This window comes from Anticarsia gemmatalis, chromosome 23 (assembly GCF_050436995.1).
Source record: "Anticarsia gemmatalis isolate Benzon Research Colony breed Stoneville strain chromosome 23, ilAntGemm2 primary, whole genome shotgun sequence".
Classification (NCBI taxonomy): Eukaryota; Metazoa; Arthropoda; class Insecta; order Lepidoptera; family Erebidae; genus Anticarsia; species Anticarsia gemmatalis.
In genome coordinates, this window is record NC_134767.1 from 6,712,641 (window position 1) to 6,740,506 (window position 27,866).

Here is a 27,866-nt window from a genome sequence, read left to right on the forward strand (position 1 = left end):
GTGGAGCCATTCCGCCACGGAACCCTAAAGCGTAATACTCTGGTTTGCCACTAAAAAATCCAATACTTCAGTGGAAATGGAATCAGTGTATTTCATTGCGTCGAAAAACGCGGAAAATGTTTGGATTTAGGTCTCGAGGGTCGAACATGAATGTTTGATACGAATAAGCGATGGTGGGCCTTGAAAATATCGATTCAGTTGAAATTAAGGAAGAAATGGGGCGAAGGGAACGTGGAAGGGTCAGTGAGGATGTGGACTTGTTGAGCGTAGCGGAGCGGGCAGCGGACAAAATGTACTTAATAAATATTAGGTCAGGGAAAAAGTCTTTTCGCATTATAGTATGTATGAACTTGTAATAAAATCTTTTCTCTACACAAAAAAAGCTCGATATTTGGGTTCCTCACGACCTCACTGAAAGAAACCTAATGAAACGTGTACTCATTTGTGATTCTTGAAGCCAGAGAGATTTTATTACAAGTTCATACATAGATACTATAATGCGAAAAGACTTTTTCCCCGACCTAATATAACAAACTAAAATATTGCTCATACGATAAACTAATATAATATATAGGAATAATTTTTAACCTTTTGCTAACAAAGCAATAAATTCAAATAGTAACTAGCTCAAACGTTAAACGTTCTCTGCAAAACGGCAAAGTTTAAATATAAAATGGTTTCGGTTTCAGACATGCAAACTCCATTTATAATAACCTCTATAATGATTTACGTTAGAAAAATATACTATAGAAAAATTCACTTTTTGCCAAGATAAACATAGAAGAAACGTTTGTACAAGTGTTAACAAAATGATGGTTAGACAAACTAACATCGAAACATAAATCGTAGTAAAGATGAGTGTTTGTCAACAGTAGCACATCAAAGTATTAGTAACGGAAGTAGTAAATTTGGCAGATATAGTATCATCTGTTTAGTGAGTCATGTATACGTTTTAGCTCTAGCAGTTGATTTTAAACGTTAGAGAGTTTATGTGAGAGATTTTTCCTTTTAGCATTTTTTGATATAAGATATTTTTTGGGCTAAAAATATCTTATCTCTTTTTAAAATTGCAATGAACTTGCAAAGACATTGAACTCTAGTCTCTGTCTACTCCCTTGAGAATAATGCAAGATTTAATATGTATGTATAAAGTTAAATTAAGGCATTTTTTCGTGACGTCATAGAGAAAGAAATCATCATAGTAGCAACCAAAACTTAACAAAATACAGCTAGAAATAGTACTCACCAACCCAAAAAAAATCTATAAATATCTTTCTTCACCTTACATATTTCACCTTTACTCAAAATCATATTATTAATCAAAAAAGGTACTAGGTATAATAATAAAATACGCGATTTCATTACAGTATCACTACCCTTAACCGGCTGTTGTCGACTCATGTTCCGCATTCCCATACATTGTTATTACTACGGGCTGTCCTACACAAATATTTTTCGCTTTAGCTTTACCTATACAGATGTCTTTGATTTATAGTTCCGTTCGTGGTTTATAACTATAGATAAAGGTTTTGTTTAACCATTTAGTTGGTAATAACTTGGTCGAATAATTTCTCAGTGTTTAAGTTCATATTATTATCAAATGTTGTGTTAATTACCAGTGGGCATAATGTCAAATGTTGCCAAAATACTGGTCATCACTTCATTTGTATCACAAAGTCTAATTTTGCCTTAATTTTCATGTCTAACCCCCGGTTTCTTAGTACATTTAGCGTTAGTTTATCTCTTCAACAGCGTTTTTTTTGTATGAGTTTTAACGCTATTGAATAGATAAACTGCGGCTAAATGTACCTCAAAAAGCGGGGGTAAGTAAGATATTCTTCTTCTTCTTCGTTTTAATGATGTTTGTACCTTGTCGTGAAAAGATTACTCAGCCTGGGTTTTGTGTTACCGAACCTAGCTGCATCTAAGGTGCGCCGCGGGGATACTCCTATGATATTGACTACGGGCTAACATGGCAAATTTCAAAATACAACTTATGTTAATGCTACCGACTTTTATTGGCACGGGATACCGCGAACGGATTCAGTTCAAATTAGGGATTTCTATAGCAATATTATGCGGTTGATAAAAGGTTCTTGGGATATTAGATTTCTTCTACGTATCGTAATAAAACTAGGGAAAAATAACTTGGAAATATAAGGTTATTTTTATTATTATTACTTCCTTTGATATGACAGTTACATATGTGGATTTTCATCTTACGCTCTTTGGAAAACCAACTGAAACAGTTGATGGCTATTTGTAGAAAGAGTAATTTAAATAAAATTAACGATGTTATCAAAGTGAGTCACACATACGATGGCATTGGATAATAAACCGCCATAATTACAAAACACAATCTACATTTGCATGTTTGCATGCTTAAATATCCAATTTCGAACATGCAAATAAAAACTACAAATTAATGCCCACGTATCTCATTAAACTTGCAACTAATATTGGAACAACTAGTTTTCAACTACGTCAAAACTCCCACAGTTAGCAATAATGCCACCAGCAGAGTTGAAACTGCAGTGCTGAACAATAAATTAAAAATTCCACTCACGCAGTCACATAATACTGGACTACGAAGTGGGGTAAACTATAATTCCTTGCAGACGATTGTTAAAGTAGTCCAAGGACTTGTAAGAGATCTGGCGTCGGTTTGTAATAACTATTTTACGGTCAGCGCACACCAAATCAAGTAGACACTGTTTTAACGCCTTTCTAGTAACATCCTAACTATTACTTTACGTTTAGTGATCTTCGATTTACAAGTAGACAAGATTGATTGGGCCTTGTATATTTGAGCCTAGAGATAAATGATAGGAGTTTATTCTTTACTGGCGTGATGAGAATGCGTTAATTGACAATTATAATAAGAAAATTAGAAAATTTATTAAGCTATGTATGCGTCTTCGTTTTTCGAAAGGCAGTTTGAAATTAAGTCCCGTACAGCTATTCAAAAAAGGAGTTGTTGAGCTATGTTAGAAATCTCCTGGTGGATTAAACAAGTTTGATGCTTTATTCATGTCCTAACTTTGCAATAAATGATACTTTACCCATCAAACCACTCTATGGACTGAATGCCTAACCCTCCTCGACACCAGAGAGCCTTTGCCCAGCAGAGGGATAGAAATGAAATCTGTAGAATTCATAGTGTGCGCCAGCCATTACGAAGAGCAAACTTATCTCCGAATTAGTTCAAGTGACATCATGCTATAATAGTAATGAACGTAGGTGGGTACGCGAAATAAATGTAACAAATATAGAACTGTCAGGCCGTGACAAAGGCACTAGGCACAGGTGTTTTATGATACATCCGCAGGTGACAGTATTAAGTCCATTCGGACCGTCCCTTGTATTAGGATGTGATAACGACTAAGTAGGGCACCTGAAAACGTAGGTATCTTTTAAAATAGGGACCGTTGTTATAATGTCTCTGTGGGTTTAAAATAATACATATGTGAAATTATATTTTGTATTCAAATCTAGCGAGGCGATTTTCGGAAAATCAATCCCTTAGGGTGTAAAATAGGGGATCGTTTTTGAATAATATGCTAGGTTAAAAAATGGGCTTGAATTAAAGTAATAAAAAGGAGATTGCATATTTCTGTACTTTATTTTCTTGCAACAGTTGTTTTATAACAAATGCTCTTATATGCTACAATGTTGTATTCAACTCAAAACAAATGTTCAATTAATTAAAGTAAAATTTCCGTATAAAAAAACTTACTATAATATTATGGTTAATTGATCTCTTCGCAATCGAAAAGTTGAATATGAAAAGGCACTGAATAACACAATATCATCATAAACACATCCTTATAAAATAGCAAAGTAGTGTAATTATAACCTAAACACAAAGTACGGTCGTCCAGACTGACCACAGACGGGGACAACTAGTCACCGAGCAGCAATTACTCAACGAGACGTGAATGAACATCGCTAATGAGTCCTTTCAGTTCATATCCTAGTTTCAAGGCTCGACATGCAGACTTTAAGTTAAGATGTCAGTGGTTTGTTAAGTACTTGTTTTGAGTTAATAAATGGTTTGTGTTTGTAATAGTTTGTATTAATTGGATTCATGAGTCTCACACGCAATTACTGGTTCTGGTCGTAATATTGGGCTAGAAAACTATCCGCTGTCGAAACAAAGCTTTCCAGTTCAGAGCTTTATGTATGTATGGATGATATAAGAGAATGATTAATAAAAAAGTCTATCAAAATTTGTTTTGTGATTTATCCATCGAAGCCTGATAGACAGACTTTTACAACATTACTAGGTTTCATTACTAGGCTTTGCCCGCGTGGAATTTCACCACCTTCAGGGGGAATTTCACATCACACATCCTCTCTTAGAGCTCCTCTTCATTTCCTAAGGAATCTTCATACCAAATATCAACTTTCTACGCCCAGCAGTTTTAGCGTGGTACATCAGTCAGTGAGTCAGTAACGGAAGAGTTATAAACATCCAATAAAGAATAATCCTAACATGACGTAATTTATTCCACCAATAAACTTTATCGAGGCCACACTCAATAATTTTCAACTCCATTCATACAGCTCTCAATAGTTATTAGAAACAACAGAATTTCCATTTCATTCACAGTGAGACCACATTGGAACAATAACATGGATTTTCTAACTAGATAATGTGTACGTTGTGAAGCAATAACTGTAACATAACGTTTAGTAGGTGTTAATGTTGGCTTTTATAGACTGAATTTTGCATTAAGAATATTTTTATATGGAGGGTTTCTTATTATATTTATTTAACGGGTTTAATCGCTTAGCGATTATATCACCCAATAAAGTTTAACAAAGCTATGTTACAAAACCACAAAAAATAATAGTTATTCTAATACATAAGAAATAAGCGCATTAAAACTATATACTTATGTATATATATTACTACTATAACTGTTTATAGTGGACTGCAATCGAATTGACTAGGTATAATCAATTCAGACACAATTCAGCCAACCTATACAAAACTTAAAGCGTGTTTACAGACGGGAGGGTTTCTTTTAGAACAATATGTTTAATTTCTTGATTTCTTAGAATAAATGGATATTTCTTAGATAATAGGTATCGTTTATTATTCGAGTTAGGTTGGTTGGTTGGGTTAACAGAAATAAGGTCTTTCTTTATTAGAGATATTTTTTAAATCAATGATACACAAGAATATTTACGATTGATAGAAAATATTTTAAAGAAGCTAAATTATAAAAATGTATACAAGATATAGATTTGTTAGAAGGATTAGTGCGCTAAACACCGAAAAAGACACTCGTTTTTTTCTAAATTTGTTGGATTTTTTCTTAATGAAACCAATTTAACTGCAAACATGGTAGCGTTCTTCGGTATTGAAGCTCTTTTTATTTTTATCTCATAACGTTTTCATCTATATTTAATGTCTTCGTTTCTATTTATATCTCTTTTCCTTCCTTATTCCCCACCCACTTTAAACTTTCCCATTTTCCTCAATCAACACAAATGCCACTTTCCACCCCTGGTTACAATATACTAAATATAAAATCAAGAAAAGGTACAATATAATACATAAAACTATATTTAAACACACATAGTATATTATTTACTGATTTGCCCTACTTTGTTTTCGTCACATAAGAAAGAATAGGTCATAATTTGTCCCGTTTTTGGAACATTTTTCAGTGGTACTCTACTTCTATTGGTCGTAGCGTGATGAAATATAGCCTATAGCCTATAGCCTTCCTCAATAAATAGGCTATCCAACAGTAAAATAATTCTTAAATTCGCACTAGTAGTTCCTGAGATTATAGCGTTCAAACAAACAAACTCTACCATTTTATAATATTAGTATAGATGTGTTATTTTAAACGTTGAAAACTAATAAACTGGGGTTTATTCCTCGTGTCGCTTTCCCCCAGTAATGTTAGTAATTACGTTGCATAATGTAACCTGGACGCAAATACCCGTGATTGTCGCTGCGATACGAACCAACACGCGGGCTTATTACATATATTACAAACCCTTCAGGTTTATGCCATCGCGCGAGTATTTTATTGATAGGGGGTTATTTTTAATTTAATACAACCACACCTGTTTAGGTTCAACGTTTTGCTAGAAAGTATTTTTACTGCAGTTATTATACTACCATAAGCTTTACTAGGTTGTGGTAGTATTTTTAATTTGAATTTGTGTTGAATACTATAACTATGGACTTTCGTGAAAAGGAGAAAATGGGTGTGAGGGTTGAAAAAACAATATTTTTTAAAACTAGTTTTGAGTGATTTTAAGTTACACGCGATTAACGCATTAGTGTAGTGTACAATGGTTGAATTCTAAGTAAATGTCTGCATGCATGTCATATGCATATTTCTCTAGGGTCTTCCTCTAACATACCTATCTAATAAATTAAACCCACAAAAACATTTACACCTACTTTACTACAGACTTAAGCCTAACTTTATTTAACGTTTTTTCAAAGCTAAAAAGCAAAGCTCTGCAAAGCCATTTTTTCTACAAAAAAAATCGCATGAAATTTACACATGTACATTTTCGTCGGAATCCAGCAAAGGTTTATCCAAACACACGGCAGCAAGCTTATCTACGTGGAAACCAGAATCCGTATCGTTGTGGCTTAAAACAGTAACACAGTACGCGTATCAAATCCGCAATTGTATAAATAATACATACGTTGGTGGTATGGGAACTAATAAAACTCGAATGTAGGAACGCAAACGGAATACGAAACGAAACTTACAAGGGACTTGGTATCTCCCGACTTGTACCGTTTACGACTAAAAGAGATATGTTAAGCTCTAAAATGGCTATAACTTGAGGTTGTGGTTCTTGTGCAGTCTCAGATCGATAAGAGATGTTTAAGAATAGATTTTCAACATGTTAAATCAGGAAAAGGATTCTTTAACTGCTTCTCTTTTGTTTAAAAACTGTAGCACTGAACATTAGCTATTCAAAAAACGATTTCAGACTTTACATTGCAGTTCTACTTCCGATTTTTTAGGTTTGTTCAGGATATTGTTTCGATGGATTTTCAACTATGTTAGTTTTTTTAACTATTTAATATGATTTTATGCCGAAATCTTGCAATTTACTCATTGAATATTAAGTCATCGATTTATTACTTAAAAAAAGATACTTTTGGGAATATAATTCGACGTTACTTTTGTCCAATGGAACAAAATAAGGTTAAACGAAGACGATTTAGAAAATACCTAAAACAAGTCCATTTTAAACGTTTCCATAAAGAATTAAATATCTAATGTTACATCAATGGTAGGTTGAAATCTGATTCCTCTCTCTCCACAGTCGGTTTATCCGCAGATAGCAAACCTATTGCCTCCACTTTATACTAACCAGTTTGCGGTCTCTCTACAGCCATCGGTATTAGTAACCACTCAACTACTCTGAAGCTTATCCTGCTATAAAGTGTCCTTTAGAACTGTATTCCTGGTCTCTTCCTTAGTTCTGATTGAATTACATTACATGACTGTATGAAATGTTGTGTGATGTACCTAAAAGAATTTGTTCGAAGAATACTTGAAACTGACTCTTTCATACATTCATTTATTTCGTTTGACTAGTTGGTTCCTAGTAATGCTTTAAGTTTATATTCCTAGCAACCATTTCAAAGGTCTTTTAACGAACAAACTATTCAGTTCCCAGACACACTTTTCATTTCTTAAGAGCTCTCAAATTAGTCTTCCCTCAGTTCCCTATAAACGTTCAAAGTTATTCATAAAAATATTATTATACGACAAACTGCACGGAGTTTTGATTCATTGCGAGAGTCTCAATGAAACAGCCGTTATTATAATTGGATCTACATTATGGTCGTTAGCCCTGAATACACTTTTGAAACAGCCTTTTGTGAAAATAAAATTTGAATATATCATTTGAACGATATCGCGGTAACTCCCCAGCGATTTGACTACATGTAGTAGGTTTTTATCTTAAATTGAAGCCAGTTATAGTGGCAATTTATGGATATGATCTGCCATTTGTAGAAAACTCTCGTGTCTAACATTTATTAGATATTATTTTTCTAACGTTAGAATGTTAGCTGCAATTTTATCAACATTTGAGTTCTTATCCAATTTTTGTGTCGAAATTGGTCGGTTTTATGATCAAACAATGATCTGTTATTTAACATTATCGATATTATAATATTGACTTTAAAACTGACTTCGACTCAGTCCATTGAAATACTCCACTCTTTTAATATTATAATTCACTTAACAAAAAGTAATATTGTAGCTCAACGAACGAACGTAACAGAACAAAAACATGCCTTTAGTCCTATTTTCAACTAAATCAGTGCCGTAATAAACTAACACTACATTGTTATCCCCAAAGCCATTTAATCTCGATAATGTATCAATGCAGTGGAAGCCCATTCCCGAAACTTTATGTCACTCAATGAATAACAAAACAGTATTAAAGAAATCGTAAAACCAATAAATAAAACTCAACAAATAAAGTAGGAACTAATGCCTCTTATATACTGGTGAACAAAATTCGCTGTTTTGATTGAGAATAAAGTGGAAAGTTTTGCTTGAGTTTTGGGAATACTTAGCGACATCTGTGTGGGATGCTCTTATGGCAGGCCATTATTGTGAGTTATACGCTTGTTAGGTAATTCACTCCATGACGCGTCTCATCATTTTATTTTAGGAAGATTCATTTGTTGAAATACTTAATACAGCAGCACGATTCTGTTCAGTACCATCGAGTATCGAGAGTTTTACATTTAAAATGTACTGCCAAAATAGTTCCTACGGAACCCGGTAGAGGCGCTGAACAGATTTTAGTGTAAAATTTCTCGATAGCTAGCCGGTTGTCGGTAGTCGATAGTGATAGAGAATTGCGGTACTGCTTTTCGTTTGATCTAGAAAAATCTAGATGCGATATAACAAAAGAAATGATCAAAACTGTAACTGAGACAGTTATTTGCAAAGATCTGAAAGCTTCTTTAATATTTATAAGTCTAGGTTGTTTCTTTCGAGACATAATTTCTGAAAACAAACAGAATAGCTTTCGATTTCAGTTTTCCACGAAACGATCAGCTTTCTTTATGCCCATTTAATTTCTGAAACAAAACTAACTTTCGTCTATTGCGTGCAATGGCTCAGTAATAAAAATATTTATTTGACTTGCCGAAATAAATCAAACAAAATAAGTTTAAGACATGAAGAATTTTAATTCTACGATCGTATTAGGTACATAGTTGGGGCAATATGTGGCTAATGTGAAGTAAACGACATAGTAAAGGCACGACACCAACAAACTAATATTGAACGGCTTGATGTCGTTACTATTGTATTGAGGTTCCCGTCCGAATATAATGTTTTTCTGAAGCCACAGATGGATAGTAATAGTAATATCTATACTAATATATAAAGCTGATGAGTTTGTTTGTTTGTTTGTTTGTTTGTTTGTTTGAACGCGCTAATCTCAGGAACTACGGGTCCGATTTGAAAAATTCTTTTAGTGTTAGATAGCCCATTTATCGAGGAAGGTTATAGGCTATATATCATCACGCCACGACCAATAAGAGCAGAGCAGCAGTAAAAAATGTTACAAAAACGGGGAAAATTTTGACCCATTCTCTCTTATGTGACGCAAGCGAAGTTGCGCGGGTCAGCTAGTATACTATAAATGCAAAAGTTTCTGAGGATGGATGATTGTATGTATGTTTGTTACTCTTTCACGGGACAACAAGTAGACGGATCTAGATGAAATTGAGTTCACAGATAGTTTATACCTGAATAGATACCTGGATTAACACATAGAACACATTTTTACGACGGGAAATCTTTTCATGCGGAGGAGTCGCGCGCAGAAGATAGTTATATTTCAGCAAGAAATGTATGAATATTTACAGTATCTGTCATGAGAGCAGAGACCAAAATAAAAACCTTTTGTTAATTGTGAAATACGGGAATGAAAAGTATAATCGATTTCACAGCGCTGTAGATAAAAGTGAAACGAAAGTAGGTCGGGTTTGGAAATTGTGGATAGCTTTGGTGTGATGTCAATGTTTATCCGATTTCAATCAAATAGTCAGAATAAAGAAACTGTAGCCCGATTCTCTACTACTATTGAGTACTAGTAACTATTTTTGCAGTACATTTTAAATGTCAAACTCTAGATACACAAAGATTCCAATAGCAGAAAATCTTGCCCTGATTACTGTACCGCAATTTTCTACCACTATCGATTACGACAACCGGCTAGCTATCGAGAAATTACACTGAAATTTGTTTAGCGCCTCTATCGGGCGTCGTCGAAATTATTTTTCCAGTACATTTTAAATGTCAAACTTTCGAAACTCGACAGTGCCGACTGTTGAAAATGGCGCTACTGAAGACGCTTCAGATAGCGTTAGGCATTGTTTATGTAAAACTCTAATGTGAATTTAAACACGAGTAGAACAGTAGGAATCTAAAAATACATGCTAGATTTCTTAGAAACTACTGAAGCCACATAAAGATGTTACGTGTTGGCGTAAATCATAATACTTTATAAATAATATGCCATATATTACACTCGTGTACATCCGTACATCGTAACGTGTATTGCTACCAGTATGTAGAATAACGCAGAGGCGTATTACACTGTCTAAAGACATAAATGGCCAGGAGATCTATAGCACAGGCCTCGGCCTAGTTCAGACTCCAGATAACAAATTTTATGTGTTTCTTTTGTCAACACCTAATCCTTGTAACCAAGTCATTAGTAGAGATAAAATAAATATTTTTATCTATACTAATATTATAAAGCTGAAGAGTTTGTTTGTTTGTTTGATTGTTTGATTGTTTGATTGTTTGATTGTTTGATTGTTTGTTTGTTTGTTTGTTTGTTTGTTTGTTTGTTTGTTTGAACGCGCTAATCTCAGGAACTACTGGTCCGATTTGAAAAATTCTTTCAGTGTTAGATAGACCATTTATCGAGAAAGGCTTTAAGCTATATAACATCACACTACGGCCATTAGGAGCGGAGTAGCAACGAAAAATGTTACAAAAACGGCGAAAAGGTTTTTCATTCTTTCTTATGTGACGCAAGCGAAGTTGCGCGGGTCAGCTAGTTTATTGTAAATATGCTAGATAAATAAACGACACCCCCCCCCCTTCTCCTCCTCTTCCTCCAAAATTACTTAATTTTAAGTCACAGTACTAATTGTTATTCCTCTTTACAGAAACAAGCTATGCTAGTCCGGCAACTAGAAGAAGAACTAAGACTGCGTATGCGCCAACCCGCTCCTGAATTACAACAACAACTTGAAGCTTTGTACGCCGAGAATGAACACCTGCAAAGAGAAATAGCGATATTGAGAGACACAATAAAGGTGAGCGAAATGAATAAAAATATTTTTAGAAGCAAAGAGGAAATGATTTCCCAGCCACGTTTTGCCCACCCAAAGTAATACCTCAAATTAAATTAAACTCAAAGACAACAATACAGTCTTTTGCTACGAGGAAAACAAATTCGTGAAGTATTCCAACAAAAGATTACGTCACATTAAAGTTAACAAGGACTCTGAAAAAGACACTGATGTAATAAGAAAACTTATTAAAAATTTAACAAACCAATTTTGTTTCCATACAGGAACTAGAGCTAAGGATCGAAACACAGAAACAAACGCTCCAGGCCAGAGATGAAAGCATCAAAAAATTACTCGAAATGCTCCAAAACAAGGGGATGGGTACGTAACTTTAGACAATCTGAATAATTTAGTTACCGACCGCTGTGGCAGAAGTACAACTCAGAATCGCTTTCAGGTAAAGAAGAAGAACGCCAAATGTTCCAACAGATGCAGGCTATGGCACAAAAACAGGTAATTATCGCACTTGTCGATGTGTCGTGTTTGCATGCTTCGTGTAGCAAAATTTCCAATGCCCAGTCACGTTTAAACGATTCATTGGAAATTTTGTTATCACCTAGACTAATCTCTCCTGCACTCTGTAACGTAGGTAGTTGTACTCGTATATTGTGCACGTCACTCAGCTTCCTTATATTTATGTATTTACTAGTGTTGTTGTACCACATGGGCGTTTTATTTTGTGATACCTCTATCATCGTTCACTGTTTCTGTTAGTGTTGCTCTTGATAGTGTTTCATTTCATTCATTTCTTGACTCTTGAGCCGAATGTGACTGTCGCGACGCCTTTTATGTGTTAACTGATCGATCACACTCGTTGGCTTCATACAAATCTTTCTCAGATCTCGCTTTCTCACTCCCACGGACTTTCAATACCTTTCTGTGACACTGTCAAAGCTTGAGCCCCGAGCACCAGTTACCGTTTTCTTACTCCTATCCCCTGCCACCTACACGTCGACGATACAAAACAAATATTATTTATTTATTTTTCAAAATTCAACCCTTGACAACGAATTCGGCCTAAACACCACAAAAAAGTATATAAAAAAAATTATATCGACACGAACACAAACTAAATCACGACATTGCATGTTTAGCAGCTCATTATGTCCCCGTCACATGAACCTTAGAGAAGACCGTCTCGTATAAATTTTTATTGGACATTCAGTTGAGCAATCATTGTTTTTAGAAGCAAAAATTTAATTTGTACCGCCTTCACCTGGGGCTGCGTCGAGTCGACGGCGCATTGTGGGTCTTTTGCCGTGACCGCCGCGGCTAGTTCGCAGTAGCAGTATCGTGTCGCGTCCGACCGGCACGCAGCCCCAGCGAGGCGCGGACGAGACGCGTCGCCGGTCGTAGGTAGGTTGTATGTTGAGCGGAGCCGCCGTCGGTGCTGGCGGCGGCGGGCGGCGGCGGCGGCTGACCGACTCGCGTGACTGGCAGGAGCTCAAGGCGACGGCGGACACGCTGCGGGCGCTGCAGGCGCAGCTGGAGCGCGCGCTGGCCGCGGCCGGCCTGCCGGGCGGCAGCGCGGGCGCCACGCTCACGGCGGTGCTCGAGACCAAGGAAGCGCGCATCGCCACGCTCGAGCGGCAGGTCGCGCTGCTCGAGAGCGAGCTGGCCGCGCTCGTGTCGCCGCCGCCGCCCTCGCTCGCGCCCTCGCACGCCTCGCTTTACGATAAGGCCGACCCTCCCTTCAAGAGACAAGTAAGTTTTCTGCTGAACGACGTGCGCGTGATGAAGGACGGGCGCACGAGCGCGCCGCCCCCGCGCCCGCCGCGCCCCGCGCTGCGTGCGGCGCACGCGCACGCGCGCGCCTCGCCCTACTATAGTGCCACCACTCTGTGACGTCGCCGACGACCGACGAGTACCGTGTCAATTTCTCGCTTTAAGTCCGAACTTAGCCGAAATCGTCGCCGACTGTGTTGACTCGTAATATTTTTGTGTAAACTTGTTCGTTGTTAAAGCTATTTTTATTAAAATAAGAGGAATTATATTCTTGAAAGATGTCGATTTAAATATTTTTGTTAAATAGGGCCTTAGACGAAGCGAATATATAAATTTAGATGTAAATTGTATGGTTAGATGAAACATGTGAGGTTGATTACGTTGACACCAAATTTGACGATTTAGAGATAGACTGTTATAAAATAAAGACTGTCGAGGTCAAACGCATCGAAAGATATTATCCTCGTAATATCGTTTCTGTGAAACTCCTGATCTTTTATGATTTGATCATGTTGTGCTTTCGGTGTTGATCGCAAGTCATCGTCCAGAACCAGCTCCAGCTTTGTTCCCGCGTCACCCGCATCAACATCAACTAGTCTAGTTCATCACGACCCGACCTCCGTCATGTAGTGGTCATACTTCATCAGTCTCTCTCACAGTAACGGTAGATAAATGTATCACAACGTAGGCGCCCGTGCATCTAACGGTGTTTACTCTCCAACTACTTTGGTACTTATTAGATATTGGAAGACTGGAAAACTTTCTACCGATGCTCATCGAGGCTTCAGATTTTCATATTTATTAGTATTTAGTATAGAAAGTTTTCCAGCTGTAAATGTCCATTTACTATGGTGATTCGGTACGATTTTTAATAAATATTTATATCTAAGTCGATTAAAACGTTTTATGATTGCATGTCGAATAAATGAACGTGTGAGATTATCGAAATGTCTTCCATGGCACTGCTCTTAAATCGTGTTCAATATTATAGTGCTGGAAACATTTCGTGCCATATTATACTCGTATTATCTAACTAATATTGACATAAAAAGCTTGCGTCGCTTGTCATATAACCTCGGTACTAACGTCACTAATTAACCAGTATATTTGACGATCATTTATTGATCAGTAATGTTAAGTAGAATAAAGTTTTTAACATCAGTATCATTTTCGCCATCACTTATTGCCTAAGTAGATAGATTTATTTGGATTTATACTTCTGGAGTCTTCCATTTCTTGTGTTCTACTAATCAAATCTTTGGATTTATCTAATTCTATACCGACTTTCGGATGGATGGTGGAATGATGAGCAGCTGGACGAATTCCGGTTGGAGATCCAGAGGCGAGACCAGGAGATCCTGGCGATGGCCGCCAAGATGAAGGCTCTGGAGGAGCAGCATCAGGACTACCAGCGTCATATCGCCGTGTTGAAGGAGTCGCTATGTGCTAAAGAAGAACACTATAGTATGCTGCAGACCGACGTAAGTTGCTTTTACACTGGCAATTATACGATTTGTCGAGGAACATACATATACATTCGCACCAGACATAATTGCAGCACCTAATACTAAAGACATAAGTGAGTAGACATGAGACACGGGTTGTACAGACATACCTAATCTATAATTTTTTCAACCTCAATATAGAAACAGAAATGCTACCATGCACAGGTGGAAGAACTGAAGGCCCGGTTGGACGAAAAGAGCAGATTGGTGGAGAAGAAGACGGCGGCGGCGCTGGCGGCGGCACACGAGCTCGCCGAACTGAGGGATCACTCGGAAATCAAGGATCGGAAGATCAATGTGTTGCAAAGAAAGGTAAATAAGATGAAATGTTGGAAATGATTAAGATAGACAGTCATTGAAAAAGACTTTTCGCATTATAGTATGTATGAACTTGTAGTAAAATCTTTTCTCTACACAAAAAAGCTCGATATTTGGGTACCTCACGAGCTCACTGAAAGAAACCTAATGTACCGTGTACTCATTTGGGAAGCCAAAGAGATTTTATTACAAGTCCATACATACTATAATGCGAAAAGACTTTTTCCCCGACCTAATATTGTATAGTTAGTGCTAGAATTATCTAGCATTAGTATTCTTAGTAACTTCAAAGTAAGCTATTGAAAAAGTGGCCTTAATGAGATTGCCAAAGGCAGCAATAATGTCTTAAGACAGACAGACTTGAGACATTGTAAAGACTAGAATTAAATTAAAAGCAAATCTAAAATATTGTGCTAACGTAAGTATGATAAAAAATTACAAAATAAGTTTTTCCGCTCTCAATAGCTTCCTTCAATTAGCATCGAATGAATTGAAAGCTAGAATGAATAATCTATTATCCAATCTATGAAAAGATTCCCGGGAGTATGTAAAAAGGATCCAATTGGGATTCATAAAACTACTTTCACGTTGAAACTTGTCTGTTTTAGTAATTGAATGTCGTTTTTATATGTTTGAAGAGACTATGAAAGTTTTTAACTCAATATGTTGGATAAAAAACCGGCCAAGTACTAGTCAGACTCGCGTACGAAGGGTTTCGTACCAAAAATGAAAAGAACACGTTTATTGGGTGGGGATCCCCTTTAATATTAGATTTTTTTAAAATTTCTTGTATTAGTTGTTATAGCGGCAACGGAAATACATCATTTTTAAAAAAATCAGGATTCTAGCTATCATGAATCATGAGATATAGTCCGGAGACAGACAGACAGATAGACAGCGGAGATTTAGTTTTAGTTTCCCGTTTTACCCTTTGGATATGGAACCCTAAAATCTATCGCATGTCCGATCTTATCGCAACGAAACTATGGCTTTTATAAATTGAATCCTTTTTTCAAAGTCGTTCGATACAAATTGCTTAGTTTTACAACCACTATTAGTTTTAATTATCCTCGTATATTATGTGTGTTTTAAACAGAAAATGCTAGTTGTTTATAAAAGACTGAAGTAGTGCTAAGTTTTTTTTATTATTTGTATTTTTTTATATTTTTTATTTTGTATTCATTTGCAGCTTTTAGTATGAGTATCTTTGAGTACAGCTGAAATCCATTAAATATAAGATTTAGATAAAAAACAATATTTTTGTGTTATTCAATCCTAAAAGTAATTTCAGTCGAAGCATTATGAATGTTTTATTTTAAAGAAAGTATCAACATCGTCATTTTAAAATGTCGAATAATACAATAAACTTGTGAATATGTGATTTTTATATATCAATGGAATATGAACATTACGTTAAAAAATGTATAGCTTAATCATTTGTACTCTGTATGACATTTCCAAACAAAATTTACCGAAAGCAATATCGATTTGTCCAAACGATATTATTCATACGATCAACACATCGAATAAAACAGAACCCTATTCAGAAATTTGCATTCGTTTTGTCCAGTCGATTGGACAGATCTCATCGCGGCATGAAAACAACATCAAAGGGAAAATTAGCCATAACTGCAATCCGACCGAAGCTCCCCAACACGATTTGTGTCCGTTTCAATTCTCCTAGTTCCGTTCGTAACGTTGAATATTTAATGCGACAAGGTACTAATGTACTAACAATTCCAGCTATACCGTTAATTCCAATTTCTCGATTATTTGATTTGTACGTTTTGTCAGAATTTACTAATGATAGTTTAGTAGTTTTACGAGCGGTATGAATATTTTAATAACTTATTAGTTCGGATTTATTTTACTGTTAGATCTTTGACGATGTTTTTCGTTCCATGCGTAAATGCTATAAAATAATATACTTGGAAATGGAGTTTAATTTCATTAACAACACGAATACCTACGCGGCTGATACAGACTTTAATCCAATTAATTATTGCCTCTCAAATTCTTACGTGCTTGGTTTTGGTTGTTTGGTATTTTAAGCTTTATATCAGTATTTATTTAATCCTGCTAAGTCTGGAAATACTGCTACTGTAAATTTGATTTCACTGAGTTACTATTTATGTTTACTTTGCACTAGAAACTCTGTGACTTCGTAATATTTCGTTGTTCTAATTTTACGTCCTATTTTGTTTTGTATATTTGTATTTGAGTTTTCCCGTAAGCTATTTGTTTGTGGTTTTTTGTTCATCGTTTATTTAAGGTATGTTTATTTTTTGTTTATTTTTTTATTATTTATTTCTTAATTCATTTTATTGATGAGTGATAATTCATGCCAGTATTATAATCCCACAAACATTTTCAGATTGAAAACCTGGAAGATCTGTTGAAAGAAAAAGACAATCAGGTAGACATGGCTAGAGCAAGACTAAACGCCATGCAAGCTCACCACTGCTCTTCCGAAGGCGCTCTCTCCTCACTCGAAGAAGTAATAGGAGACAAAGAGAAGCAGATCCAACAGCTCAGAGAACAGAGAGACAGAGCAGAACACGAAAAGAACGAAGAAAGAGAGCTGCACGAACGAGAAATAGCCGAATACAAAATGAAACTCCACGCTCTTGAAAGCGAAGTCGAAAAACTTGGTGCTAGACTCGAAAGAGCTCAAGCTGAGAAAGATCGACTCGAAGCTAAGTTGGAAAGCTCGCAGTCAGAACTGGGCAAGTCTAAAGCCGAGTTGGATAAAGCAGCTAGTGAAGTTGGTAGATCTGGTGCTGATTGGGAGGCAGCGAAACAACGGCTGGCTAGACTCGAGCTTGAAAACGAACGGCTTAAACATGAACTGGAGCGGTCTCAGACTACTTTCGGCAGGAGCACTTTGACAACATCTCAAGAACTAGATAGAGTGCAAGAAAAGGCTGATAAGAGTGCGCAAGAATTGAGACGAACTCAGGCTGAGTTGAGAGTCACACAGGCAGATGCTGAGAGGGCCAGGTCAGAGGCAAGTGCGTTGCAAGACAAGCTAGAAAAGTCGCAAGGAGAAGTGTATCGTCTGAAGGCTAAACTTGAAAATGCACAAACAGAACAAGACAGCCTAAAGGAAGAATACGATCGGTATGTATTACTTTATATCTTAACAATGTTTTAATGTACATTAGTAACAACTTTAATGAAACTTTACGACAGTTTATAGGTAATAAATTCTTGTTAAGTTCTGAATCAAAGTTTCTCAAGATATTCGAATGTTTAGAAGTTCGACGTTAAGAACTTTATTAACCAGAAACGTTAAAGTTATAGCTCTTTACCTACCTAGCATAACTTTTAGATACTCGTATACCCATACATTGAAATAATACATTCAAATTTTGTATATCCAAACAGCGTGCAATCTTCAGTAAGTCGTCTCCATTCCGAGCGAGATAAAGCGGTTGCCGAACTCGATAAAGCTAGAGAAGAACTGGAACGAACGCAAGCCACTCTCGGCAAGGCACAGCTACAACAAGACAAACTACAAGCTTCACTGGACGCCGCGCACTCTGAAATAGACAAGCTTCAAGAGAAACTTGACAAATCTGCCGTCGAAGTCAGAAAGGTAAGTTTACGTAATAATAACTTCTATATTAATGATTGTAAGGTTCATTTTAGCTTTGCTTGGACAAAATAGCGTTTTGATAGAAGTGAAGATGTGTTCAAAAATGGTTCAAAAGAAGGTAGATAAAAGTGCGGTAACATTTTTACCTGATTTTATTAAAGGAAGCCTTCCTTTACCTACGTTCATTTCATATTTCTAACAGCAATTTTAAAATGTGACGAAATTAGTTTGCAAACTCATTAGCTTCTACTCACATGATACGGGAAACATAGTAAATTTTTCAAAGGAATGAAATAGCTGCCAGGTTTTTTAAACTATATTTTGTGAAAATCTCTTTGAAAGACACGTCGTTTGCTCCGTTTATTTTCCAAGTGCTCACTCGCTTTCCCTGTAACCAACGTTCTCAAACGTGTAAATGAGTTACAACGTGATTACAGAAGAAATTTTCTGGCTCCATAAAACCTGAAATCAGAGTAAGGTTAATTGCCTCACATTATTCAATTTCATTGTCGATTTAAGAGTGGCTTACGACGGCTTAATCACATAAATCTTTTACGCCATGCGTATCCATAGCTGTATTCCACCTTTCTGTTTAAATCAAATTTTGAAGACTTTTTGTGATACTTTTCTATCTTTAGCTTCAGAGTCAAATGAAGGACGTAATCTTAAATAATTTCACATGCTAGCAATAAATTCTGGAATATTTATATCATCTAAAACAGCTATCAAGTGAGTTTTAGCGAAAATCGTTTGAGAATTTCATGAAATATTAGCACTTTGTGAATGGAATCAAAGTTTTTATCCATCCATCGACGTCCGTTACTATCAATCATTTAATGTTTTTTAGATATTTCATCACTTTTTCATCTTTATAAGTCTGGGTTTCAACACTTTATTTTTTATAAGGACTGGTGAAAGCCCAAATAGCGTAATAGAATATTTTTTGCGTGTTCTTGTAATGTCTTCACTTCAAGTCAAGAGCGTATTTCTCTCTTATATTTTATTTACAAACATAGAAGAGCTTATTCATTGCTCTAAAAAATAACTCAGGCATGTTAGAAGAAGTAATTTAATAACAAAGCCTTGTTAGCCGGCGAAAATAGGTTTTGTTTAGGCTCCCTTTTTTTTCTACGCTGTTGTCACGACGAGAACGTACATATGGCAGGATTTTTTTATCTATTCTAATATTATAAAGCAGAAGAGTTTGTTTCTTTGTTTGTTTGTTTGTTTGAACGCGCTTATCTCAGGAACTACTGGTCCGATTTAAAAAATTCTTTCAGTGTTAGTCCATTTATTGAGGAAGGCTATATATCTTCACGCTACGACCAATAGGAGCAGAGTACCAGAAAAAAATGTTACAAAAACGGGGAATATTGACCCATTCTCTCTTATGTTTCGCAAGCGAAATTGCGCGGGTCAGCTAGTACAATATACAACCAACATATCGCTCTATAAATGTACACGACCGATGTAACAAATATCTTTTTCTAACAGTTGCAAGTGGACCGCGAGAAACAGGCCTACGACTTCGAGTCTCTGCAGTCGCAGTTGGACAAGGCTCTGGGTCAAGCTGCTCGACTGCAGAAGGAGAGGGACACTGCTCAGTTGGACGCCGACCGTTTCCACGACAAGCATGAAAAGGCGCAGGTTTGTGCAGTTGATTCACACGATTCTTAATCTATGAAAATAAGGAGTGTCTTTGTAAAAATCTTTCTAGTGCGTATTTGAAATCCCGGCAAAAATGGTGTAATTGTTCTTATGTCCAAATCGGCTAACCATATGATTCCGAAAAACGTAAAAAATAAAAAATAATTTTGATAGAAATGAGAACCGTTGCCTTAACAACTATGCCATGTAGTTGGCGAATAATGGGCTCTATCAAAAATTACCTATCTTTCACGCTTTTATATTCAAACAAAGATTTTATTCGTTTAGGCGTAAAAAGGTACTTCAACACTTTATAACTTAAAAAGTTTGGTATAAAATAATATGTTGAAAAGGGTGTTATTTCCTCAGGGACAGGAAAAGGCACTATCCTACCTTTACGGGTTTACGATAATAGTGTGTGATAGAGGGCTTTTCGCCCTTTGTTATACAAAGATATTACTGGCTGCTTTAAATTCTACCTGAAGATGAGAAAAATATATTCCATTTGGACAATGCTATGATACTAAAAAAAATATTTTACAAAGTTAGACTTAACATTAATGATGATATTTTACTCTTTATTAAAACACATTAGTATGTCCGAGCAAAAAGAGATATTATGCTCTCTGTATCAAATAAAATTGAGACTTATCGTGACCACGTTTTACTTTTCATTTTAGTAAAAAAAATCTGCACAAATATAAATACTTGAGTAATACTTATTTGAAGACACACACATATTTATAAAGTGTACAGCGTCATTACATAGGTTTAGCCATTTATTGCTAGACTCCAGTAATACGAAAACGAAAGTCATTTCCAAAGTTCTAGCTAACCTACTAACAGCAACTAAAACTAAACTAAATCTAGATACAAATATACTTCCCAAAGTCAGAAAAGGCAACAAAAGATAATCAAACTAGTATTGTTCGTGTAAGAATAGCATCTAGGCAAGCTTCGGTACCACTTAGCCAATGTGAAGCGCAACTAGCTAAAACAGAGCACGTAAACGGAAACTCCTGAATACTTGATGCGCTAGTAGAAAATTTAAAGGCTAAATGTGGATAGGATGATACGGGTATCAAAATCATGTTTGTTGATTAAAATTGGATTTAGGATTTAAAGAATTTCTATATTTATTATTGACTCATGATATTAATTTACGGCTTAAAGTAAAGAAATATATGAACGGGTTCCTATGATTCAAGTGGTAGGTTATAAAGCCTATCTTACACCCGATTTCTAAGGTACATTTTGCGGTAGTTTATCTATTCAATAGCGTTTAAGCTCATGTAAAAATGACAGTTAAATTGAATACCGCTAAATGTACCCCAGAAACCGGGGTTACAGACAAAGTTTTAAGAGACCGTGAGTGCTCAATAAAGTCAAAGAAGAAAACAGTTATAATATTCCACTTGATGGTAACCCTATCTGAAATATCTGTGTCTATTGTCGGTCCTCTTGAGTCTCGCATCTAAATATGGAGACGTAATTAATAATTTAGTGGCGATATTTCGAGGAACGCTCGGATTTATAGTTGCTTTAGTTAGTCCCGAAGTTTATTGGTACTGCAATCAAATTTTGGATTTAGTAGGGACAGTTTCAGTTGACCGTCCCCACCCAGTTGTCATTACTCTTTGGTGTAAACATAGTTCAAATTTCTTGTAAAACTTTATCAATAGACTAGCTTTTGACCGCGTCTTCGACGGCGTGGTTTGAGCCATTGGACAAAATTTATAGACTAACTTTTTTCCCCTATTTTATCCCTAGGGGGAAAAATTGATCAAATTCTTTTCACGCGCATGCCTACGTCATAACATCTACCTGTATGCCAAATTTCAGCCCGATCCGAGTGGTTTAGACTGTGTGTTGATAGATCACCATGTCGGTCAGTCACCTTTGAGTTATGTAGATATATTCAGATACATGTAATGTGTATATCAGTCTGTTTATTCTCTAATCCTTTTTTGTTAAAGATTAAAAAGACAATGACATGAACATACTAAGTACATTTAAATCGGAAAGACAGACATGTTCAAAATATTTAACTAGATTCTATGGATTTGAATTTAGATGGTATAGAACGCCGTCTAAACTGCATAAAACGCCCAGTTAAAATAAAAAAATAATTCTGTATTCAACACTGGCCGTTTTTATTGCTAGCAAAAATGAGTGAAAATTGTAGATATTAAACTCTACACAATGTTACTAAAGCCAAAAATATAATCGCATTCAATACTCATTAATGTTCCACCATTACACTTATCAGATATTGGATTGTTAAACCACAACCATTTACAATATTACATAACAACACATACATAATGTAGATATAAGCATACATACATACAAAAGCCTGACTTTATCCTCACCCCATGATGTAAATAAGGACTAAACGTCACGTACTGCGCTCTTCACAGCCTTCTTTCCGTATCTTACATACATCTTCTGATAATCCAATCTTGAGATCTGTATCTAAATATAACAAGCGAGGCGGAAATTATATCGTATTCAAGTCAGAATATTTTTCTTTAACCATCATTACATACTAATTTTATTGACGAGCAAATTAGTCTCTTTATAAGTATTTCTGTTTTGCGCTACGCGGAATAACATAGGCATCTAAACTAACCCTCTTATTTATAAACATATATGAAGTTATGAAAGGCTTATAAGAGTTTTGTTTCTTTCACTCCTTAGCGAAATGAAAAAGAGAAAACATATTATAATAGGTTTTTAACTAAAATAAGTACCTATATATAGTGTGTTTACGAATAAGAAAGTAAAGATATAGTTTCGACAGAATATCGCATATTGTAAACTTATAGCCCACGTAGCTCGTATGCTATATTTTCGTCGAAATAAATATAGGTCAGCGAATCGCGGCTATAATCTAGTAACAAATAAATCTCAGTCTCCCAACACAAATAAATCGCAGAAACAGTTTATGAACCGCAACCAGAGTTTTAAGGATCTCTTCGTAACATTCAAGGAGGAAAGTTGTTTCATCAAAATATTATTTCTTCGTAAAAGAATATCAAAACACTCGTAAATATTACTTATACTTAAGGGGATAACTTAAGCTCTTTCAAGAGGGGCTTGCTCAAAGAAATAATCATAAAATTACGCAACATCTGTAAGGAGGTAGACAGACGTTACTATGTCATCATATTATAGTTATAAATGATGTTATTGATTCAAATGCTATTATTTTGATTATATTATTGTGACAGAATATTTATCTTCAAAGTACATAGCAAGGTCTATATAAAATAAAAAAAAACTGTATTATTTCTCTTGAAACTGTCGTATAGCTTAACAATAACTTGCTAGACTACTAAAACCGGAATAAACATCAAAAATAGCTTCAAGACTCAAAATAATAATGAATGAAAATCACAATTTTATTTATACCCGTACATATTTAGTACATAAACAATAATTTTCTCTCTCTATCGTGTTACTATTACAGTACATCAAGATAGCTACCCGTTCATTAAATGCAAATTAACCTTAATCGCAAAGTTTCACCGAAATTACTCTGAAATATACTTTTGGGTATTGTACCACTGAACAAACAGTTTGTAACAAACATTTTGCCGGCAAACTTGGCACGACTTGTCGCAAATTAATGGTGCTATTTATGTATACTTCTATTCTTCTATGATGATATGATTCTATGCACGAGATGATACAAAATAAATGGCCTCTGCCCACCCCTTTGGGAAAAAGTCGTGATTTTATGTAGGTATGTATGAAATACAACGTCTTATTCGTACACTATTACGTGTGCAGTATCAGCATGATTTATAGTAAATAACATACTTTAGTACTACAAGAAACATTTCAGTATGAATCGATACTTTCCGTAAGTTCATTAGTCTTTTGGCGACATATTATACTAATGTCATATATGTCAAATTCAATATATATTCCATAATCTTGACTCCAACTGGCTCATACTCCGGAATCCTAACTAATTTCAAGATAAATATTTAGTACCCACGCCACATTGATACCTAATATCGCATCACTGCAAAGTATCGCACTACCAGAACATAATTCACCGTAAAACTTATTTACACTGCAAAATTCGCCCGTAATAGCTCTTAGCTTACCGGGGCACGTACCTAACCGATACGTGAATGGGAGTTAAATGTTAAACTATCGGCTGACTAAGATAATATGCAAAACGTTCGCAAACGTTACGGTCAAACGATTTTATGTGTTTCGGAACACTAAACGATGGAAACTGTCCAATTAGTTTTATGGAGCGAATTAATTGAGATTTGATGGGTCTTGGAAATAATTGTTTGCTTTGGAATATTACTCTGAAGAGCTGAAGGATTTATTTAATAGGTTTCGTTTCTTCTGAAACTATTAAGTTTATTTTTATTTGCTTCAGACAACGTTAAGTGATAGCATTATTTACCAAAATCTTGTTTTGACATTATAACAACAAATGAGAATGAATCTTGCGACTTAACAATAAATTAAAATCTGAAACAGTACAATTCAACTCGATTTGAATCGGCTATTTTTATGTCACTTTAACACAACACAAAGACAAATTTGTAGCCCATATAACACTTACATGTGCAGAAATACATACGTTACCGGCTAAAAGAACAAAGATAAATAGGCCATATCATGATTAACAACTTCGATTAAGATATTCTGTCTAAAAATCTTATGAAATAAAACTTTAACTTTTGTGTGACGAAGTTGTAGCCAGCTTGGCGTCTATTAAACCAATGAGGCATCATAAAAATAAAGTCATAAAAGTCCTCTTGAATAGCCTCATTACATTCATCGTAATGTCTAGGGACAATATTGGTTTAATCTTCATGATTGCCAGTCATTTATCTGTGACAGTTGTGTTTTTGTTGCTGAAGTTAACTCTTGGGATCACAAAGGCAAAATGTATTGTATTACGTACTTGTTTAGAAGAAATATGTAATTTTGTTATTATTTGAAACAATGGAAGTGTTCTAATGAATTGTTCGAAAACAATATGTATTATTTTTTATTCATATTCTTATAAAATTCCCGTTTGATCAAAAATTGATTCGCGCTTTCAATCAGACGTCAATAGATCCATTACTCATTCCAGGATTGTTCAAGGTTTTTCTTCTTTACAAGAACCTAGCAAAAACCCTACCTAGCATATCCAATAACAGTTTATCCTCACCATAGAGTACGCCATTATATTGTCAGAGGCTACATGAGGCTAAAATAAATCAGACGAAAGAATAGCCGGCGCCGTCTCGTCTAGCCGCGGTTGTAACACATCTTACATAAATTATGACTAGACTTCATATCTTTTAGCTTGAAATAACTTCTATCTTGTAGACTATTACGGGCTATTTTTACTGCTGTTTTATAAAACAGTAAGAAGATAGTAACTTTCAGGGGTTATTTTTTGAAAGAATGAGATGAAGGGAAAATATTTGTGATACTTCCAAGCAATTGAAGTCAGTAAACTGCTTCATGCCAGCTTTATTGTATATTTCGATACAATCAATAAAAATACACTAAGCTATTAGTATAGTTTCTATAATATTTTCTAGTTTCCAGTTTTAAAGCTGCTAGGACAACAATTACTAGCAAATAAAGCATCAATTGGAAATATGGTAGAGAGAGTATATACTTACTCTAGTTAATATCATAATAATCACGGCTAGTTTTATGTCTTGGAGTTTAGAGCCTTATAGAAATCTAATTGGCTCTTAAACGTATTTCCACCCATTTTCCTTGAGTAACCCCCGATTTCTGAGGTACATTTAGCGGCAGTTTATCTATTCAATAGCGTTAAAACTCATACAAAAAAACCGCTATTGAATAGATAAACCACCACTAAATGTACTCAGAAATCGAGGGTTAGAGACTTAAAATCTACAAACACGGATGTATTTTGAAATCATTAGAGCAAAACCGTAAGCCGCTGTCATTTAACCCGTGGCCGCCGGCTACAGTCCGCTGGCTACTACACAATATTGGCTGGCAGATCAGTAATAGTGTTACGATGTTATTAGAGCCGTGTGTGGTGGCAAACTAATTGCTTACTCGCCACTTAGTGCGGGAGTTATTGGTTTACCCCTATATTATGTTAGTAGGGTATTATTAGGGTATAGTTGTTTCGTTAACTAAAATAAAGTATGAAAAGAAATAGGTACTATATACGTAATTTTAGAAATCTCTGTAGTTATAGTAACAGTGAAGAAGCCACTTTATTTTGCTAATACCAAGTTGCATAGTTGTTTGTTATTATCACGCCAACATTGCTAAACGAATTGTGATGAGTTTGGCATACAGATAGTTGGATAAGCATAGTATACTTTATTTCTCCATGATATCTTTTCATGATCATGATTTCGCGGACAGAACTACTGCCTATTTTCATAATTTCCTAATAGTCTATAACATTAATATAGCAAAATGGTTATTATCGGTACGGTTAGTTATATAAACCAATCATTACCTTATCGTCAGTTAGGAAGCTAGACTCATGAGTTTGATATTAACACAGAATAAAGCACTATTTATTTGTGTGCTTTTGAAATTTAAAACAACACAGATTTTAATTTTAATACGGTCGTGGTTTTTCCCAAAGACCTTTCAGAATTTGTAGTTTCAGAAAATTTAAAATGTTTGAAATCTAGGCTACGTTGTCAAGAAATACAATAGCCTACAATGTATTGAGTCCATATAAAATATTAACGTTGGTACAGAAATAGATCAGTGAATACTTTAGACGACAGTAGCTGTCGTTTCGATCGGCTATCGGCCGATTGAAATCAGCTATCCACTTAGGTCAGGCGCAAACGTACATACGAAGTATTAGTCGAAATTGGTTTAAAGTAAAAGTGGTGATTTATTCACCATTTGCATTATGGCTCGAACTAAAAACGGATACATGAATAGGAATTTTATTTTCACCTAATTTTAAAATCATTCAGACTTGCTACACACATATTCCGTTCCGAACGACTATACCGAGTCGACTCACTCGTTCAGCATGTGCCGATCGGGTTCATCTAGACATATTTGGTTTGCTGCCCGGCTAGGCCAATTAATGCCGAACCGATTAAATGTGTGAGCAAGCCTCACATAGTCTTACCATTATATAAATACGAATTCATTATAGAACACGGGGTGCGAATACGTGCTAAGTTATGCATTTTTTATTCATACTCTAAATTGTAATACAATTTGATTCTGTACCTGTGTAAAGCAATACATGTTCTACAGGATTTTAAACCTAAAATGACCTGCAATACTGCAAATAGCTCGTACATTGAATACTAAACACGTATTTTAGGTCACACATTTCCAGTGTGAATAGATTGCGATAACCGGCTTAAACGCAGGCTAGCATGTAAACCATTGTATCAGGCGCAGTCAAAACTTGATTGAACGGTAATCTCTATGGTCTCAACCACAATAGTGTCTGATTTAAGCCTAAAGGCTCTTTTACACTAAACGTAACAGCGTATAAGTATATAAATATGATTATAATCAAAGTAAACTGTGGTAACGCAACGTAAAGCTTGCTACACACATATTCGGCTCAGCATTAACCGGCCTAGCCGGTCGGCAAAACCGAATATGTGTAGATAAATGTTCAGGAAAAATGCCGGGCGACATCACCGCGCATGAATATTTAAACTGAAAAAATGCT

The 27,866-nt window shown here is 35.5% G+C and overlaps 1 protein-coding gene across 6 annotated transcripts in view; it reads left to right on the top strand.

Annotated features, from left to right (window-relative positions):
• LOC142983180 (uncharacterized) overlaps window positions 1–27,866 on the top strand; it is a 70,525-nt gene that overhangs the window by 21,788 nt on the left and 20,871 nt on the right. For 4 of the 6 annotated variants that reach the window (XM_076130061.1, XM_076130063.1, XM_076130062.1 and 1 more), the window contains exons 2-10: window positions 11,207–11,356; window positions 11,617–11,713; window positions 11,790–11,845; window positions 12,833–13,096; window positions 14,431–14,598; window positions 14,764–14,934; window positions 17,315–18,060; window positions 18,328–18,538; window positions 20,033–20,185. In XM_076130061.1, the coding sequence (XP_075986176.1) occupies window positions 11,207–11,356; window positions 11,617–11,713; window positions 11,790–11,845; window positions 12,833–13,096; window positions 14,431–14,598; window positions 14,764–14,934; window positions 17,315–18,060; window positions 18,328–18,538; window positions 20,033–20,185 (2,016 nt within the window). The remainder of the gene's footprint in view (window positions 1–11,206; window positions 11,357–11,616; window positions 11,714–11,789; window positions 11,846–12,832; window positions 13,097–14,430; window positions 14,599–14,763; window positions 14,935–17,314; window positions 18,061–18,327; window positions 18,539–20,032; window positions 20,186–27,866) is intronic. The other 2 variants (XM_076130064.1, XM_076130065.1) reach the window with 2 other exon arrangements.